This window comes from Pagrus major, chromosome 10 (genome assembly GCF_040436345.1).
Source record: "Pagrus major chromosome 10, Pma_NU_1.0".
In the NCBI taxonomy this organism is placed as follows: domain Eukaryota; kingdom Metazoa; phylum Chordata; class Actinopteri; order Spariformes; family Sparidae; genus Pagrus; species Pagrus major.
Genome location: NC_133224.1, coordinates 24,877,309 through 24,898,328, shown reverse-complemented (window position 1 = coordinate 24,898,328; position 21,020 = coordinate 24,877,309). Strand labels below are relative to the sequence as shown.

Sequence of the window (21,020 nt, the reverse complement as noted above, 5' to 3'; positions counted from 1 at the left end):
CCTGTGTTGGTAGGCCATTACAGGAGAGGAACTTAATTCGCCCATTGTTAATTAATTGCTTCATTCTTAGCGGGAGTAATAAAAATGCTATTAAGCAAAATACCTCTATCATTAACCTAACTTTGTTAATATGGGTATCAGTGGGGCTCAATAAACAAAAGCTGTAGTGCCTACCGCCACACAGGGGTAATTAAAAATGCACTGTCATTAATTATATTGGATGGAAGATTGTCCAATAAGTTTGAGTCTTGTTGACTATTCCCTTCCCAAGCAAGAGCTCCATCAGGCGCTCGGTGAGAACAGAGAGTTTTTATCAGGCCCGGACTTCCTGCTGTTTATCTGCACTGTGCAATAAACCAAATATATCCTGTAGTTGCACAAATTTAAGTACTTTCTGTACTTTTGAGTGGAATTTTTTTTCTGCAATAGCACGTTCGCTTTTATAATTATACAACCCACAGTTGGATGCTTTACTGTTGAGTCATAACGCTGCACAGCTCGTCTCAGATTCTACCACATGAAAGACGGTAATTACGCAAACCGCTATAAATCATGTTTGGTTAAGAAACCATAAAGCAATTGTCAGGTTAAATATGTGCTATCTCAGCAAACAAGCTGGTTTAGATAAAACCTGGTGATAACTGCAACACCTTTTGGAAGTTAGTGGAAGTTTTTCTTTGCCGAGTACTTTTCCTTGGAGGCATGACACATAAAGACAGTAGTGTAAGAGTAGAGGGACAAGCAGTGCCATCAGTAAAAATTTCCACAGGTACAAAACCATGACTAACAGTAAGCATCTATTCTTCTGGGAAACTGCAGTAAAATGATAAGTAAGGTCAAGCTAACAAAGCTTTCTTTAAACTGAATTGCCAAAAGAACTTCTGTGTTGCATCAGTAAATTGACAAGTTGCTGAGCAATACTGTCAGTGAAGATATTAGCTTTGGAGATATTCTCGTTTGTTTGTTCACTAGACAGCTCTGACAGCATTCACTCGCAGCAGGAACGGGCCTCGAGATTAACATTGCCGGCTTTATGTACATCCCAGCTCGTTGTTTTCTTCCTCTTCTCTATCTCCTTCATCCATTTTTTTCTCCCTATTTCTTTCTTTTTCCTCCCTGTCTCCATCTTGTCACATTTCTGCAAAAAAAAAAAGAAAAACTGGCGGCACAGGCGTGAAATTGATGTGATGAAAAACAACTGGGATATCTCTATGAGCCATTTGCTTTGCCGTTATGGCCACCCTCTCTCTCCTCAGCGTGGCTCTGGGCTTTCTGTTGCGATTGGGGGCGTACTGCAAATTAGCCAGCAGCTATCTGAGGTTACCAGCCAAGTGCATCGCTGACCTCGCTCCCTGCCAAGCTCACGCCTCCTGGAAGCAGCTCCACGCTCAGCTTCAGCCCAAACTTTGTTTCAGTGATGCTGGGCTGCTTTCTTTGACATCTTCTCAGAAACATGTATGATCCATAATAGTCATTTTCTTCGGGCACATCTTTAATATCCCTGAGTCAATTGAATTTACAGAGAGGAGGCGGCGCATACTTAATGTTGCTTCTTAAGTTAATGTAATTCAAAATTGCATTTACGCTGACAAATGGCTGCGGAAACTCTAAGTAACTATGAAATAATAATAAATAGGTGTGCGCCTGCGTGCTTACATAGAGCCACATCCTAAAGCCTGGTGCTGAATTTATTTTTTATTACCGACTTCCCTAACAACTGAGGAAATATAAGGTGCAAGGGCAAATAAGAAAACTCTCCCCTCAGTTATGTTCATCCTAACATCTCCCACATGAGCCATGAAATCAGGCTCTGACTTATCCCAGAGCTTCACGTTTACAAGGAGAGATAAGGGCAGTTCAGACCTATTGTTGCAGCCGGCGTGACCCTAAACATGAAAGGGCATCTTGGCCATCTCCCATTGTGTGCAGCTACAGTATATATTGAGCTGCATAAACCCGTCCTTTTGTGTGGACTGAAAAGAGAGGGGCCTCTTAATTAAGCCAGCGAGAAAGCAAGTGACTTCCTACGTGCATAAATGAATACTGGAGAAAGTAACGGTGTCATCCTGGATGTGGATAAATGAATAAGTTGCTGAATGCAAGCGGCAGTAAGTGGGTTAGCATGTAAATAAATGAATAAGTTAGCAAATTAGTGTTTAAGTGTGTTAGCATGTAAATAAATGAATAAGCGAGTGAATTACAATGCGAGGGAGTTTGTGGGGTGAATAAAGACGTTAAGGAAGCGAGAGTGTCAGCAGTGCGGAGGAAGTTATCTCTATGAAAAACAGCCTTCGAGGACACAGTTGCTCTTGTTGCGCGGCGGCGCAGCGACTGCATCTGGCTCGTGCATGTCATATTTCCTCATGTACAGATGACATGCCAATTACTTCTTAATTACATGCGTCATCTGGACCAAAGTGCCCAATGCCAGCGCTGATTAATCCTGTTTATTGTGGCGGTGATGACAGTCCCGGTGGAGACAGAGCACCACAAAAACACAGAGCAAGGCATTATGGGAGGGACTTGGAGAAGGCTTCAGGGGACAGGATGACCAGGGCAAGGGTTGGCAGTTGATTTCTACAACTGACGATCAGGTATCCTAAAAAAATAAGTGATGGAAGCTATTTCCAGAGAGTGGAAATGGCTTGAGGCATGACAACATTTGGACTGGAAAAAATAAAAAAATAAAAAAGCTGATGTTGCCTACTCACGAGGAAAAGCCAACATTATTGCTCAGCACAATCTGCAATCTGCTTACGCACACTTTCATGTTGATGGATGTCTGCCAAGTCATTTGAATATCATGTCCAGTTAAAATCACGATTTTACACACATCAGAACCAATTACTTTCTGTCATCTTCACATCCGCATCTCATTATTTCTTCCAATTTAATATCGCTAACAAGGGGAGAGAGTGCATTTGCAACACAATTTTATTTTCCTAAACGTGATAGTCAGGAGGGGGCAACGAGGTCATGTTTGCAGTGGAAGGACCTGTGTGTGTGTGTGTGTGTGTGTGTGTGTGTGTGTGTGTGTGTGTGTGTGTGTGTGTGTGTGTGTGTGTGTGTGTGTGTGTGTGTGTGTGTGTGTGTGTGTGTGTGTGTGTGTGTGTGTGTGTGTGTGTGTGTGTGAAAATCTAAACCTTCCTGTAAATGAATACGTAGCACATGCGAGCCAGATACCCATCGTAAGCAGGAAGATTTCAGACCGTGACCGGAATATGCGGGGGAGGGTGAGGTGGTAACCATTAGATCAACACTGAGATAGTGGACCGTGGTCGGGCCGGCACTGGGAGGCCAGCGGGGACCGGGGTCAGTCTCAGCGAAGGGGACAGCGAGGCGGTTTATCTTCAGATGAGGGATGGAACGGCTTCGGAGCATGGCGAGGCCGTTGCTACAGTCTCCCATCGGTCTGACCCTTTGTTTAAATCTGCACTTCCTGTCCCCAATCACTCCTCCTTGTACTTAGCTTCCATCTTCCTTCCCCCTCCTTCCATATCTGCCTCTAATTCATGCCCCGTCTTTGTCCAAATCTTTCTATCACTCACAGCGGCTCACTCCCTCTTGCTTTTGTTACTCCCTGTCACACTCTCTTTCACCATTAGCTCCATCTCCATCCATCTGCTTCTTTTGTCTCTTTGCTCTTTTTCACTAGGATGCCTTGGCAAAAAATGGGTATTGACTGTGCCTCTTCTCTTTCTGCTCCGCTTTTCTTTTTTCTTTTTTCTTTTTTTTCCCATCACTGTGTACTCCAGCAGTACATGCTCCTTTTAGGAGGTGATGTGAAGAGTAGTAGAAATGCACCCTGTAAGGGGAAAAAAAGGTGATGATACAATCAGTTTTATTGTGCCGTAAGGATTTTTTCAGGCTTGTGGTTATACACCCCGTATGCAGGCTGTATGAAAGAATTGCAATTCACATGCATTTTTCCCCTCTCTCATTCCCCTTTTCCTTCTCTTTTCATTGCTCAAAATAATTAGGCTGCAGTCTGGACTCAGGGGTGTAACGTTTCTGCTCACGTTTCCATGATACAAGAGTAGGAGAGAGAGAGAGAGAAAAAAACTGGTTGTGCTGCTCCAGAAATTTCTACCTGTGTGTCACCCACCTCCACCTCCACCCCTCCTTTCTCCCCTGATGCTGTTTTAACGCGGAGTTCCACAAGGCACGATGCACTCCAGCTGACCTAATTCTTCCCTGGCGCTCTTCCAGTGCTAAGAGTACATAAGGACTGCGCTGTCAAGGTATTCAGCCCTGCCTCTCTATTATTTCAGAAATCAAGCAACATCTGTTGTGCTCTGGGCCCTCCTCGTGATTCACAGGAGGTGTTTGCAGTTTGCAGAAAGATGCACCTAAATTTGCCTGTAGCCAGTGATGAGATCTCATTAATGTATTTTTCACATTGCAGAGTTCATTTTGACGCCTGCTGCTGTTTTAGTCAAAACAAGAATTTTGTTATAGACATGCAGTGCACCATCCAAACAGGATCTAGTAAGCATGAGCATGTCAGAAAAGAAGTAATTCCTTTAATGCCTGTTTATTACCTAGCTGCTGCACACATCAGTGCTTTTACAGGCCATGGCTTTTGACTCACTGACTTTAAGGTTTATATTAAACTTCAAAAAGTGCCTTGCTGGATATTCAGCATGACAACAAGCACTATTTTCATGTGCCCTTTCAGTAGAAAAAGATTTAACTGCATCTGCTCCACACAAGCGCATCTCATTTCCTCTAGTTACATCGCCGGGCATGTGGCATCTGTTGGAATTTTACAGCAATTTCAAAGTTTAGCTTTGTAGCATTTTAAGCATGCAGGGAGCACGCAAGTCTTGTTTATGTATGTGTGTGTGCAACCCAAACCCTCATGGTCCATAAATTTTAATATTCCTTGTGAGTGCTATACCCAAGCAAAACACAAAGTGCCTCACGAGTCCCTGCCCAGAGCGCTAGTTTAGCACAGTTCCCCCCACCAAGACGCATTACACACCAGGCCTGTGCTCACAGCTCACCCCCTTTCTGCCACCGCTTTCCGCATGCATCTTGCATGACTCGCTGGTGATTTTAAACAAGCCCAATAACAGCCCAACAACATGCGGCTCCGACGGGAGACTCCGACTCACCATGTGACCGTGATATAATTCATCTGCGGTGGGGGGGGGGGCAAGACTGCCGCTTTTCCCCGTCTCCTCCAAAACAGAGCTTGAGCAGGGGAGGAGAGGGTGGAACCGTCCTGTGTTGCGCCCCAGGCTCCTTTTTGTGTTTACCTGCCCCTGCGTGGGACTGATGCTATTTTCAGTTCCAAGGCTCCAGCCATGGCTAACTGGCCCTTGCCTCTTCATGCCATTTGCCTTAATAATGTGGGCCGGACTCTCTGCGGGGTGAGTAGCCGCCATCCTGAGAGTGGCTAAATGACACAGTGGAGTTCATTGATGGAAAGGATTACAAGCTTGCACGCAGGGCGGCAAGGCGACGGGTTCTCTGAAGGGCACTACAAAGAGAGGCGATGTAAAATCTTCACAGGGGGAGAAGGCACGAGCGTACTGTGTGTCAGAGGGCGAGCGTTGGCATAATTTGTGGCATCACACTGTTTATCTTGTTGCTGTAATGCATGAGTTAGGAGCCGATGGAGGCCGAGCGAATGTATGGACCTTTTGAGATATATTTCTGTGGCACTGAAAATAAAATGAATAGAAATAATTCAAACCAGTTTTATTATGTCATATAGCTGATTAAAGGATATTTTTAAAGCCGTCCTGTGTGATCATTTGACACCCCATTAGAACCTTATAATGTGTATCCATTTACACTTCCTGCAGACAGTTTTGTATGCCATTACATCCTATGTTATTGTAGAGCATTTGACTGTTGTGAAATGTGACCGCTTCCTCCAGTGTCCCCTAATAAGGAGAAAACAATATGACTTGTCAAGGGGGGAGAAAAATCACCCAAGCACCAAAGATCTGAAAGCACATCAACTGACAAGCAGGAGAACAAAGCGTAAGCTGTCTTTTAACAGTCCCCAACAATACATGACTAGCTGCGGCGCTCTGTTTTACCTCTGCCCTCAATTAATTCCTATGAATCCAGCCACCATGTATTAAAATGGCCAGATGCTAGGATGGATTCTGTTGGGAGCAATGACATGCAACAAAGTGATATGAATCATCCCCTCCCTCCCCCCGTCCCCCGCTTGCTGTGCAGCGGCACACTCTCAGAGGGCCAGTGACACAATTTATGGAAAAAGGAAAACAAGATGCAGCCACTTGAGTATAGATGGACTGTCAGAAACGACACTGTTTAAAAAAAGACTGTCAGACTCTATTAGAATTAAACACATAGCCATAATTTCCACTACAGAATCAATACAGCTCTTTAACAGAAATGTTCATATCCGATTCAATCTGAGGCCAGAAATGCAAATGGGAGACTCTGTACCATTAGTCAGGCCACGTTGAATATTCAAACAAAGATAATTATCTGTGGATTAGCCCCATTTTGGCTTCGAGAGCTCCACTTGTCAGCTGACTCTTAGGAGAAATTGTTTAATCATACAGACCTTTTGCTTTCTGAGGACCGCCAGCAGCACGACCCCGATTCAAGTCTGATTGTAGCTTGTCCACATGTGGAACCGGGCATGTTCTGTGTGCGTACATAAAAGTTGTCACATTGCATTATTTTTGAGTTGTGTGCCAAAAGTTAGCAATTAACCAACAGTCGCTTTTCATTAACTTTGCTTTTAATGGTTCCTTTTGAAGTATATTTGTCTGCGGAGGCTACACTCAGCTAGTCGCTACATTCAAAGCCTTGGAGAGGTCTAAGGAAGGTTTCAGGTCCATCGTATGACAACATGCTATGCATCAATGGGTGTGAACAACTTTTCACACTCCATCCTATAGATTCAGTCCCCTTGAGACGTGATATCTATAAGAGCTGTTAAATGGGAGAGAAGTGTGAAAGCAAGACCCGAGGTCATTCTCTGGAGCAGTGATCCGACACGCAGTGATGTTGGGCCTCGTAGCTGGTGCTGCTTTAGCCCAAATATCTCCTCTACCTATTTGTCACTCTGCTTCCGTCTGTGACAGTCTCCCCCCACACTTACCTGTTCATTAGCAAACCCCAACGCAACTGAAACAAAAGCCGTGGCATTTCAAAGATTACCTGTGTTTGAGTAGGGCTGTTGAACACCCCCCCCCCCCCCCCCCCTTTCTTTTTTTTTTTTTTTAATCTCTTTTGAAATGATTCAGATATCTACAAATCTCTACCACTGCATACATAAATATCCAGCCTCTAGCGAGAATGTGCATGCAGAAAAAAAAGAATCAAAGGCCATTCAAGAAAGGAAATCGTAACATTATATCTATATTTAGCTTCCGTTGTCTTAATTGGCATGAAGAGTACAATCAGATAAGCCTTTTGACTGTGACTCACATGCTGCTTCAGGAGAAGGAGAAATATCATTTACCAGCATATATCTCCTGCCAAGACGGCTTTCTTTCTCTTTTTCTTTTTCTTTATTTGGCAAGTCCGTGTTCATTATGGTGCCATTACTCAAGTTGTGAAGAATCTATCCGACCAGCAGCTACTGTACCTGCAGTTACCTACATCTGTTGAACACCGTGTAGAGCCTGAGAGGTTATTCTTGCTCCACTTTTTCACAACTTAAATCCCTGTTGCCTAAGTGTTTTATCTCTGCAGCAGTCACAAAAGCCAGCAACCATCGAGCTCCATGTCACTCCCATGTTGCCCCCTATATTACGGTCTCTGTGGTACTGGTCCATCTGGGCTCTGTGAGGTCACTGCACACACCACCTGCTCCGATCGGCTTTTGCCGTGGCTTCTGGGTAGCATCTCTGGGCACGCGTGGAGAGGCAGATGTATAGATTTAGTGGTACAAACGCCCTCAGATACCCATAAGCGTAACACAGACACACATATAACGTCTTACGGCACACGCAGGGCTTTCGTTGGCGTGCTCACACACACAATCTGCACATTTGCATTTCCACTCCCAGAACCTTTTTACAGGTTTCTGTGCAATTTTGTGTTTAATGAGACTTACTGTATGTGGTTCACTAATTTAGGTAGACAATTGCTCCCTGCATGCTCAGGTGGACTTAATAGGCTTTACAGGACTAAAAATTGGATTGGGGTTAGCATGTTCCATGGAGTGAGTTTCTTATTACAGAAGTGTCAGACGTTAACTTCCTGAAAAGAATATCTAAACAGAAAACAGCTGATATCATCTTTATTTTACAAGGACTATTAACTTAAAGGGGCACTATGTGCTAAGAAATTCAAACTCAGAATTTTGATATTTACAATATTAATGAGGTAATGTACAAACTCAGGAATATTTATTTTTTCCATAACTGAATAAACAAGCTGTTCTCAGAGGAAAATAAGGTTCCCAGAACACTGTTTGAAGCTAGAAAGGTGGCAGGGCCCGCCACATATAAACAAAGTAAAACCGTATGAAACTGTGTTGTTCTTTAAGATCAGTTTGTTTATTCAGTCATGAAAACAAAGAGAGTTTGTTCATTCAGTTTGTTTAGGCATAAACAAATCAGACAATGAAGATCTTTCTCTTCCGATTTAAAGCTCTTCCCTTAAAATACTCCATAGTGCACCTTTAAAGATCTCAAGCAATTCAATCTCAGCATTTTAGAATAACATAATTAATCATTTTATCACTAAGACAATGACTAACACGTGATAATTCTCATACAGACTTATGTTTCTGTTAATCACAGGAAGACGATAACACTGTGGATTGAGTGAGTGAGTGAGTGAGCCTGCCGGTCCACCCAACAGAAAAACCACTTTGTTTGAAATGTCCACAAAGCTTTTGTTTTTATTTCACAGAGGTAGTGTTGCCTATACACGTCCTGTTGACACTGTATACACGGTTGATACTGCCACCTGTCCTTTTTATTGCCTCTGAATGGACAAAGAAATACTTTACAAAAGGCTGAATTACCGCCTTTGATACTCTAGACGCCAAACAAAGACATTTGAGGTTACTCTCCTGTCTGGAGTTAATTCAGGAATAGAGCAAACAATGTCAACTAATGATTTAGTCAAGGAAAGATAATTGAATTAGACATGAATGACAGCTTTTCTGTAGTCTTGATCATTTCTACATTTTTTTCTGGAGAGACATTGTGTGATTATTCTTTTATTTTCTTCATTATATGGTCTGTTTGTGCATGAAGGGATTTCAATTTATGGTTATCCAAAAAGGTGCAGTTATGTTTCGCAGGACTTTTCGGGGCAGCTGGAAAAGATCAGGGATCACTCCGAGGTGCTCAGACATTGACCCTAAATTTGCATATACAATCTTTACATTTAATGATTCAAAACTACAACATCAAATTCACACTAATTTAGTCCAGAGTCGCTACGTGTGACGCCCACACTGCAAAAAAATGAGTGATTGATCATTTTAGGTCGCTTCTTCACATTTTACAACAAATATGACATCACAAACTTGAACAAAAGACTTTGTTTAACAATGTATTTCAGCAAAGCAGCTGGATTTAGTTTTAAGATCAGTCTATTTGTTTGTGTCCCAACCAACAAGCAGAGTTTCTTGGCTACGTTTTGAATTAATATACAGCCTACTGTATATAGAGACAGATTGCGCCTGACATGGTTTTAAGATGGACATTTTTTGCAGTGCACGGAGAGGATTTTACTATGTGCGCAGCCAGACCCCGCCTGCTCACCGCGCGTCACTGGCGAGTAGTGTGGACGCGGAGTCACTCCCCTGCCTACTTTTAATAGCTTTGTCATGTGATGGAAAGCAGTTGTAAGACAGGTGCCCTCGGTTCATTCTCGGCGAGGGGCAGCAGTTGCCTGTGTGAGAGCGAGTGGGAAGCGTGTGTGGATTTCTTTTTTACTTGATTTTTCTTTCTTTTTTCTTTTTTTTTTTCTTTTTTTTTCTTTTCCGGACCGTCATTCAGTGGCTGGATGGCGTGGGACAGGTGTAACCAGGACTCGGTGTGGAGAGAATTAGAGGTGAGCGCATCTTTAAAAAAAAATCCGACTTCTTTCAGCTTTATAGCCTTCTGGACTTTCTTTTTTTTTGCCCCTGGAACGATGGACAGCACTGAGCCAGTGATTTGCACATACTCTGTCTTCTCCTTCTGCTCTGCTGCTGGTGCTGGTGCTGGTGGTGGCATGCCGGTGTAGTGCGCGTCTGGACACATTTTGAGGATGCGGGGGATATACAACACGGGAATATATGACAAGTGGAGGGAATGTGCGGATTCTCCCTTTTCACCTCAGTTAAAGATGTAGTTGTTGTAATGCGTGCACAGGCTCGGGGACCAGCGCTTGCCTCGTAGGATCTCGAGCGGGATTTCTTTTTCCAGCAGCCGCGGACTGCACGCGCTCCGGTGCCCGAGAAGGTTTTCATGGCGAAATGACTGAAATGTCTCAAAGTCAGGTATTTTCGCTGACGAATGAAACCCACTGACGATAACAATCCCTTTGATGTGCTGTGTCGGGCTGCCGCATGTTCTTTTCAGAGGCGAGAGCAAAGGTTGTGCACACTGACGGACCCGCTATCTGGCATTGCGCAGGAGCATCATAATAATAACGGTACTGGGGCACGTCTGTGTGCCAACATCCCGGCCGGAGCAGCGCTGCACTGGCTGGACAGCAACCTCGCATCCAGCCAGAAGCTGAAATTAAACGTCGTTTCATCTGCGTATTTCCTGCCTCTTCATGCAAATAATTCTCTCTTACTCGCTCCCGTCGTCGTTTGAATGTAGTTGTCTCAGCTTTCTGATTAAAGCACATCAAAAGGATACTTGCTCGTCCCCCTTTTTGCCCTTATTTACCGACTCCGTCCTGCTTGTTGTGGACGTTGAAGTCTACCTGGCTGTACTTAGTCTGCATGCACGAGCTCAGTGATGCTCCAGGATGTTTTTTTCACAGTAACTACATGATGTGACTGCAGTCTGGCTGCATATTTGTGCTTATCCAGAGCTGCGTGATGAGAATATGAGAAAGAAAACTGCCTTCGCTCAGTAAAAGTAAGACTCTGCTATTTCCGACCGATTTAGTGGCTCGCTTTTCATTCAGAGGCGCTCCTTTTGCACTTTAATCTGTCACTTCAGCCAGGTAGGCTTCAGGAGAGCGTCTTCCTCGCCGTTTGGATAGCGTTTAATCTGTCAGTGTCAGTCCGCGTTCTTTCGGAGCTCCCCTTTATTCCAAGAAACGCATGCACGTAGATTGAATAAAAGCTGAGAGAACTGTCATCCCGGACTTCAGTCATTCCTCTAATAATCTCCCCCCTAGCAGGTGCTTTTATGTGCGATGCGTGCGTAAATCACTGGAGCGCCGTGGTGGAGCGCCCTGATTGTCTGTCTGGCGGCGCTATTTCATTAGTTCACCCAAGAAGTCCATAAGATAATTGGGCATAGGACGTCCAGCCTCTGCCACCGTTTTTTTTTTTTTCCATCCCGTGCCTTGTCAGGCTGGATCATCGCGGGGGGGAGCCTAAGACGCAGTGAATCTGTCCCCTTTGCTTCGCTGCTGCGGTGGTAACATAACGGATTTGTCTCATCACAGTCTAAGTCATGGTGTATTCGTGTTGGTGCGGATCCGCCGACAGATGAACTGTGACACCGGTGTCTGGGCGGTTTTTCCTACTTGGCACAGCATCCGTCTCCCAGCTTTGCCCTGAGCCGAACCCGACTCTCATCCCTCTTCACTCTGCGGGCCAAATACCTCCCAGCTTCGCCTAGGGATATCTATCATATATCTCTCTTAAGGCCATCCTTTAGCGTTCATACGCGTTGTCAACAGAATTAGGAGCGTGTAGCCTATTAGACAGAAGACATGAGGCTGTCCTCTCAGGCTTGGATTTGAATGTGCACGGTAACAGAGTGTAAACACGCCTCGACTCTGGTGCGTTTTTGCCTTTTTAATGATCTCTGACTGTAGATCTCAAAGTTTGTATGGAGCACAGCACACAGATGGTTTCCTGCTCGGGGGGTTGCATACTTAACTGAGAACATAATCCATAATAATGTGTACAGTTCTGCTGGGTAAGAGCAATTAATAGCTGAGCAACATCAAGGAATTGTTGTTCCACACATGGTAAATATCTGTTGTGCTTAACTTGTTGCCTAAAACACCTTTTTCACAGCAACAAATCCCTGTTTATTTCCAGTCCAGAGCCCCTCACTACTGGCAGCCAGAGCAGAGCTGATGATTTGTGCAGGAGAGGAAGCAGGAACAGCTGCCACATACAGTACACATTGGCTAGATTACATAAAAGTGGCTGGTGAATAACAAAATGTCAACAGGCAGCGTTTAGCAGCACAGGAGGCCAGCGCCAATCTGATGGTGGGAGGACGCGGTGTGCTGCAGGGTGCAGGTCAAAAAACCTGTCAAAAAACTAGAATCATTAAATGTGGGAATTTCAAACTTATTTTGTCAGCGGGATGAGAAGCCTGAATGGCTCTTTGTGTCGTACAGATGTATGAGGACTCGTTTGACTCCTGTCCAGATTTTGATTCCGCCATTGTTTTCAAACTTGGCACAAAGACTTCAGAGACTGATTTGCATATGAAAGATTTGTGATTGTATTTTTTGTTTTTTTGTTTTTTTGATGTCTGACCATCTTTGTTGTTTTTCTTCTCCTCCAGTGTGCTGCCTTGGTTGGTGAAGACCAGCCCCTCTGCCCAGACCTCCCTGAACTTGACCTCTCAGAGCTGGACGTCAGCGACTTAGATGCAGACAGCTTCCTGGGTGGCCTCAAATGGTACAGTGACCAATCGGAGATCATTTCCGCTCAGTATGGCAACGAGGCATCCAATCTCTTTGAGGTAAGTGAAGCTTACGTTGTCTAGCGTTCATTACCTTCATCAGTATCTGTTCTTTACTGCACGTTTCCAAGCATCACGGTGCTATGGAACATCTTTGCATCCACAGTGATTTCATTCTAAGCGCTCCCAGGGGTCAGGAGGGAGCTGGAATAATAACATGCCCTCGCAAACACATCGCACTATCACACTCTTGAACGGGAGCCAATCAAAATGTACAACTGTTACCAGTTTACAAACATGCTTTTACATTGCTCCGAAGTACAAAAGGTGAGATAACGTGAAGAACGATAAGCCCAGGAGGACCTTTGTCCCCTTGTTTGGATCCTGGCCGCGACGGTAGGCTCGCTTATCAAAACTTGGAGCATTTATTTGTGCCCAGAGTCAGTAATGCGGCATACATCTGAAAGGTACACTCAGGTAGTAAACTGTAGACACGGCGGCTGTATTGCAAAACGCTTCTCAAAGGTTGGAGTGTAAAACTTTAATCTTTGCCTCCCGCCCCCCCTCTCTCTCCCCTCGTCTTTCTCTTTGTCTCCTCCCACCCTGCCTCTCTCCGTCTGACTCTCTCTTTCTCTTCTCACCCAGTGACAAACGAAGTCCACAGAGGGTGATGATCTGGCCAGGGCCATAAAGCCATCGGTCTTGGGACTGACTTCCAGTCCCCAGTTCATTATAAGCCTTTATCAGTGCCAGAGATAGACAAGAAAGACTGAGATTGGATGCTTTAGCCTCGCCTCAGGAGGAAAAACCCTGTCTGAGGGTGCGTGTGTGTGCCTATGGCCCTGTCATGTAGTCACGTTTTCAGGGTCTGTGTGTGTGTGTGTGTGTGTGTGTGTGCGCCTCCTCACTGGTCATGCAGGCAACAGTTGATAACAGACTAAATTCTTTCCACGTTTGACCTCCTCCCTACCACTGCCACCTTTCTCAGAGTCTCTTTATATCACCACACATTCTACCTCTGTGGACCACCCCAACACACATACACGCGCACACACGGGGGGTGGGGGGGGGGGTGGGGGGGGGGGGGGGGGGGGGGGCCTTAAGTTTAGCCGGTGTGACCGTGGCTCCTCCTGTCATCTGAGAGTGATATGGCTCGCAGCCACCGAGTGGCTCTGGGGATGGATAAAAATACCAATGAGAGTGTATGCATGTGCTTGTGTGTGCGCGTGTTTGTGTGTGTGTGTGTGTATGTGTGTAATTTTAAAACACAATGGAACTTAGCACACTGAGGACCCTGATGAGGGAACAAGTTCTGAACAAGAAGCCATGTATGACTACCAGTGTTGTATTTGTGTGCCTGCACGGGCACATGCTCCTGCACACCAGCACACGTGTTCACATCCACACAAATACTGTACATCGCAGTGAGCGGGCGATGTTTTCACACACTCAACAAGCCAGCAGCTATTGTATTATGCTGAGGATATGGAAAGGCTTCTAATCAAGCAGTGAAAACTGGGGTAGCAAAGCAAGTAATGCATTTCCCTGACCAGGGATTTTTTTTCCATCTTTGGAAAGTTTCAAGTCACCATATGAAGTGCTCAGTTCATCATACGGCAGGATCCAGCTAATCCTACTTAATCTGACAGGGGAAAGTTTGCCGCTCGGCAAGGATCAGAAAGCCGGGGCTGCAGCTGTACTTCCTGCGCCCCCCTGATTGGCCTCTACATAGTGCAGAGAAGCATCCAATCAAAAGCTGAAGATTAGAGAACATGTTAATTAATGTTAACTGGGCAGACTTAAAGCCTGCAAGTGTATTCTTTGTTTTCATACATTTCCCTTTCCTCTTCACAAATCACCGTGTGTTTTAAGAAAAATTAGGTAGAGGATTATCAAGTAACATGTGGAACAGCTGCATGCAGCTGTCACACCGAGGCCTCTCTTTAAAAAATCCCCATCAAACATCATGCTCCCTGGAAGTTTGAACCAGCTTTCATTAGTTCAAGTAAGTCAGCTGTTGAAATGATTTGCAGCTCAGACAGAAAGACAAACACCTATTGTTTTTCTTGCTCTGAGGCTTTTATTCAGGTCGCAGCTCCATGTGACAGACGGTAGCAAATGAGTAAACAGCGTTTGACTTGGTTATACAGTGCAGCAGGGACCAGAAACATAGTTGTCACATCAGAGAAAGTCTTATTTGACAATTAAGGGGACAACAGAATTTGTTTACACTCTGTTTAAGCAGTGTAAGTGTGCGTCTGAATGTGAATAAGCCCATGTTTCTATCTGTTTATGTGAGTGTTCTGTTCCATAAGCAGCATACGGTCTTAGATCACAAGCTGTCCCCTGGCTGGCCTTTTGCTCCCTTCCCTGCCACTGTCCCAACTGTCCCTGACACGAAATGTGGAGAATGATACACCGCAACCCCCCTCTTGTAACACACACACACACACACACACACACACACACACACACACACACACACGCACACACATGCACACACACACGCACGCATAACAGCTATCGCTCCTGGCTCGGTGTGTTTGACACCTCTTCAAAACGGGCCGACCGTGAAAGTCCACAGTCTATTTTGGGCTGCAGTTGTTAAGGGGTGGTTACTCCAATAAGTTCCCAATGTACTGCCAAAGACAATGGCACAGAAGCGTGACCCAATGTCTTTTTAACTGCAGATCTCCACTTAGATTTCATGTCGAGCTCCAACCGTTTGATTGACGGAAACGCGGCTCGTTCCAATGCGGACGTCCCGCCGGCGGTCGCACTGGGATGCAGCACGACCACATCACACAGATGAAGGCATTTCCAGTTGTTCTAGGTTGAGTCAGCCTACAAGAATATGGAAGAAAATTGGCACTGAGTGTGCCTACTGACATGAAATCGCTGCCCTGTTTTGTGATATACTGATGATAGTGGGACAGGTGGGACAAAGGGAGGTGCAAAGATAGACAGAATAGGCCAAGACAGACATGGCGACAGATGGAGACAAACATATAGACAAGATGAAGCTTGAACTTTGTGGATTGGAAGTAAAAGGTTGTGGGCTTTGCAGGTAGTAAAATAAGATCCCGAGGCTTAAAGCATTACTCAGATATTGTGTAGGGACATGCTGCAAGTAAATGCACATGAGGACACACATGTCAGTCATTACAAACTCTTTATATAGCTCCAACAGGATGTGGTGTGATGGCATCAGACTTAACAAGGCATTTTCGTGCTTTGTCTTGCTCATTTTTGGACAGATGCTCAGGCGCTTATTCTTAAGCAAAGGCAGATTAGATCGATCAGGTCATCTTTAGCCGGCTTTGATAAAAACATGCTGCGATCAAATGTTTTCCCCTCCTTCACTGCAAACACGTGCAAGCATAGATTAGCTCACACACTTGTTGGCGATGGATGCGTGTGCACAAAGTCACAGACCCTCTGTGTCACGCCCACACACACACAAACACACACACACAGACAGCAGAGACCCTTATTGTCCCTGTTTCTACTCCCTGCTGAATGCCGGTTGCGTTTATTTTGCAAATTTATGCTGACATTTGAGAGTACACCACCCGCACCAGTTCACCGCTCTAGCAAAGGGTGTATGGATTATCATATTCCACTGTATAATATGATTTTCTCAAGTGAGTCTTATTAGAATACACCATACTTTCCTCATCTCAAGTTCCCTTCAGTTTTCACTGTGCTGATACATTGTTTGCACTGTCTGATGGAAGAAATCCTCCATCACTGTCGAACTGAAGGCAAGCGGCGCTCTGCTCTCAGACCCGCGGCTATGCTGTTTCAAGATACACAAATGAGAGGGGAGCACAGACAAGTCGGCGCAGACGTGTAGTAGAGAGATGCAGACTTAGGCTGTCCAAGCCCGTGTCATCTTGGAGCGTCTGTCAGATCCACTCCACAACAAGAGCTCTCAGCCCGCCGCCCTGCAACACTGTGGGCTCCGCTCTCTGCCATCCCTCCTCTCCCTCTGTCTTTTTCGCTCCCAAGGCAAAGCATTTGTTCCTGGCTGATGGGAGAGTTGAAGCAGCAGTGGCTAAACAAATATATTCTGGCCTCCAACAATCGCTTCTGGAAGGAGGAAGGGAAAAATAAAGGAATAGGGAGTAAGAGGGGTGGATATGGCCAAAAAAGAAAGTCCCCTTAGGGAATGTTTGGAAAAAGAGCAAGGGAACATCCTTTGGTCTGGTGGTGGCTGCTTGGCTGCCTCTCTCTCTCTCCCTGCCTCTCTCTCACACACACACACACACACTCAGCACAACTCACGCTCCCAGTGGGCCGCTGCTGCTGATTGAGGCATGGTTTGGTGTTCCTGCCCCAGCTGATCCCCGGCCCCCGGTGGATAGCCCATCTCTCTCATCACACCAGAGCCACCGACGTGTGCATGTGCACGTGTGTGTCTTTGTGTAATTGAGACACCCTATACAAAGATCAGATAGTGGTCTTTCCTGGCTAGACACAACACTTTCATCGCTTTCTGTTTTGTGTGTGTGTGTGTGTGTGTGTGTGTATTGGGTGGGAATGACTATTTTTAGTACCTGGGGTAATCTCCACTAAGAGCCTTTCAGGGCTGTTTCACTTAAACCTGGCCAAAACACTAAGCCAATAATCCAACCCCCCCCACCCACCACCCCCCACCCGACTCATACTCTCACACACACAGCAACATGTTGCAACGATGCCATGCGATAAGGCCAACCTTCCTTGTATTATTTAATAGCGTACACTTTTGGAGCGGGGCTGGTAAAAACAGTGTATTCCTAGAATGCTTTTATACTCTCCCCCCTCATGCAACCAAAGAAGACAGAGGAAGTGCAAGTCAGTGTTTGCACAGAGATGAAATGACTTGATCAAAGAGTGACAGGGAGAGGGGTACAAAGGAAGGAGTGAAAGCGATAGGCAGTAGTGAGAAATCAGTGTGAATAACAGACAAAAAGGGGAAACCTCGACAGAGAGAGCGAGAAAGGGGGGAAGCGGATGGAGAGAGGCCTTCAATCAGCGAGCGCTGTGATTCATGGTGAAGCACTATCAGTCTTGGGCGATAGGCTGCTTCCCCTCTCCAGGAAAGGCCAATCGATCCCAGGTGTGTGTGTGTGTGTGTGTGTGTGTGTGTGTGTATTCAGTGCCAGCAAGTGGCAGTCGCCTTGGCTAGCCCTTCTGCTCTGGTAGTCTGCCATATTCTGTCAATCCCTATGTGTGTGTAACACAGCTTCCAGAGAAGAATAAAAGACATCACAGGAGTAGCTGGCAAATATTCAAGCAACAAAAAAGAAGTCTGGTTGAAATTTGTTTGGCTGCGTATTTGACCACACTCAGCATCACTGATGAGTACTGTTGAGTATGATCAGAAGTAGAGCTGCAGTGATTGTTGACTGATTAGTCGATCAAATGTTTTTATTTTGATAATCGATTAATCGTTTCAGTAATTTCTTAAACTAAGATGTATAATAATCATCATTAATAAATGGTAAATGAATAGTTAATTAAACTTAAGTTAATAGTTAGTTAACTCTTAAAAATGAATTGAATGCTTCATTAACCATTTATTGAGCAATTGTAAAGTATTATCAACATCAGTTGCAGTTGTTTGTTAACAGCGAAATAACTATTAACCAAGGTTTAATTAACTATAAGTTTATTATGTATTAATGATGTTTATTATAAAGTGCTACCAAATGTCAAACATTTGCTTATGAAAATGTAAGGATTTGCTGCTTTTCTCTGTCATTCATGATGGTAAAAGAAGAGTCTTTGGGTTTTTGGCTGCTTTTTGGACAAAAGAGGCATTTTGATGTTGTTAATTTGGGCTCTAGGAAAGTGTGATTAGCATTTTTCAGTTTTTTCAACATCTTATAGGCTAAACAATGTATCACGAAAATAATTGGCAGATTAGTCAACAATGAAAATAATGGTTAGTTGCAGCCCTCGTCAGAAGCGTGTTCTGTTGCACCTGTAGCAAGGTTGAAGGTGTACAACTATGGGTCAGCAAAAACCAGATCAGTTGATGTTAATCTGGTCCTTGAGTTAGCTCTGATTAGCTCTGTTAGTCTTCATAACATAGCAGAAACCATCATAGTCTAGTATAATCAAGTTAAAAGATTTGACTTTTTGATCCAAGAGAGTCGTGATACCGCTCTTTAATGAAATTGTCAGAGAAAAAGCATTTAAGTACATCCGAGTGCCTTTTTTGAGTGTTTAATTTATAAAAGTTTAATAATCTAGATAAATGCCATGCGCACTGCCATCTCGTACTGTACATGTGAAGGACTCATTTCCCCTCGTCCTTTTTTTTAAGACTCTGTCATCCATACAGGAAAAAAAACTCCCCATTCTAACTAAGCTTTATGATGTGCACTGCATGCTTACAGCTCCAGCTTATTTTCCCCCTGAAGCATTTAAGTCTGCACAGGCCTCAAATAGTTCAAGAGGCTCTCTGAGGCTCTGCTGATGCATGAGTGACTGGATGCTTGGATGACTCACTTGCTGCCCAATCAGTAGCTCCCGAGTCCGAACTGAAAGCAGAGGCTTTTACAGACATTTGGTCACTGCAGATAGAAAACATTCCCTCCACTCTACTTTTTGGGAAACAAAAACTTACTTGTATGAATATAATATTTGGAACTGAAAACGACTAGAAAAAAAGTCCCACTTAAGGAACTGCTGATTGAGTTGAGGCCCCAAAAAGAGCAGTTTCTACGCAATCTTGATTTACTTTTGCACATACTTAGAACACGTGATTAGTTGGCATCAACATAGCTAAAGCTAGCATGTTTTTTATCACGTGAATTGTAAAATGTGTATTGTGAGAATGTGAAGTGGTGTATCCAGGATAAATCTGCTGCATTTATCTGCCATGACAGTGCTGTTGACCTCAGGAAGTCAACAGCTCGAAAATTGTCTGCTTGTTAATCAGGCTCTCTACAGAAGACCATTTTCAGGCCATACAGCGGCCAGCCAAAGCTCTTTTCATATGGCTGTGGGCTGTGTTGTATAATAACTCGATGGGAAGATTGGGAAGGGATTTCGAGTGTTGGGCGCTTGTCATCAAGTGGTCAGCGACCATTGATCATTCTGCATTTGGCAGACATATAACAGTGGTCTGCTCAGCAAGGGTGTAAGCTATCCAAACTAAAGGTAACACGATCAGTATTCCACGGAGAATAGATCCTAGATTAAGATGAAACACACCTCAACATTCCATGTTGATGCTACAAAGAGAGACTCTGAGAGCTTTCATGCCCCATTCATCCTTTCTCATAGTATCCCTGAATCACGTCAACAAGTTGGGATTGTATCGACTGAAGTGCACAATTCCTTTGATGCGTTTTCATTTCTTTTCTTGTAAAGATCCCCACATCGTTACCACTCACACAACATGCAAAAGGCTTGTGAAGTCCTCAGTGTTTGACCACCGCTGCTACACGTGCAGCCCATACTCATATGGCACTTGAAAGTGCGCAAGACAGAGAACCATTCAGATAACGCGCTCACAAAGTCACGACACGGATAAGAGGCGCACACACTGCAGTGGCAGCCTCCCTACCTGGATCCAAGAGCGACAAGGCACCCGCGCACACAGAAGTCAAGGTAAAAGATAATGCGTTTATTTAGTAATCAGCAAATAGCTTTTATGCAGTGGGTAAGTGGTGAAGCCTGTGAGGCCTTGATAAGATCGTTTGCTTTCAGGTGTTTCCCTGTCGCACCTCGTATGCCATTGAGTGCAAATTGAATAGGGTGACCTTTTTTGCCGCAGAATCAAATTGACTGCATTTCCCCCAAAAGATTCCGCCATTTCAATTACCATAAATTTGTGATATTGCATCCCCCCGCATACACACACAACACATGCACGCAGAGCTGTAGAATAGGACAATGACACAGAAACACAGCTTTTGTCTGAAACACTGAAGACCACTGTATCTCGTCCACTGTACCTTGGCTCTCCTTGCGCTGGCATCTTTCCGAGGAAGACATTAATGTGACAAATGAAACGCCACAAACCCTCGATGGGCTTGGCAGGGCCTGAAAGGTCAGGAGCTGCGCTTGTGTGCAGGTGTACGCATGTGTGTGTGTGTGCGCGCGCATGTGGTTGTCAGTGTGTAAAGGTGGTGTCAGCAGTGGATAATAACACTGAGTCCTCAGTGCGAAAAACAAGAAGTTCTGGTCCATTCCGCTCCCCTCGCAAATCTATGTAAATGTCAAAACCAAAGTGACCAACCTTCT

The 21,020-nt window shown here is 44.7% G+C and overlaps 1 protein-coding gene across 6 annotated transcripts in view; it reads left to right on the top strand.

Annotated features, from left to right (window-relative positions):
* The window catches only part of ppargc1a (peroxisome proliferator-activated receptor gamma, coactivator 1 alpha), a 267,696-nt gene that overhangs the window by 218,189 nt on the left and 28,487 nt on the right, over positions 1-21,020 (top strand). For 3 of the 6 annotated variants that reach the window (XM_073475253.1, XM_073475252.1, XM_073475250.1), the window contains exons 1-2: positions 9,830-10,014; positions 12,657-12,836. In XM_073475253.1, coding sequence (XP_073331354.1) covers positions 9,967-10,014; positions 12,657-12,836 — 228 coding nt within the window. In that variant the 5' untranslated portion in view covers positions 9,830-9,966. Of the gene's footprint in view, positions 1-9,829; positions 10,015-12,656; positions 12,837-21,020 lie in introns of those variants that run through there. The other 3 variants (XM_073475249.1, XM_073475251.1, XM_073475248.1) reach the window with 1 other exon arrangement.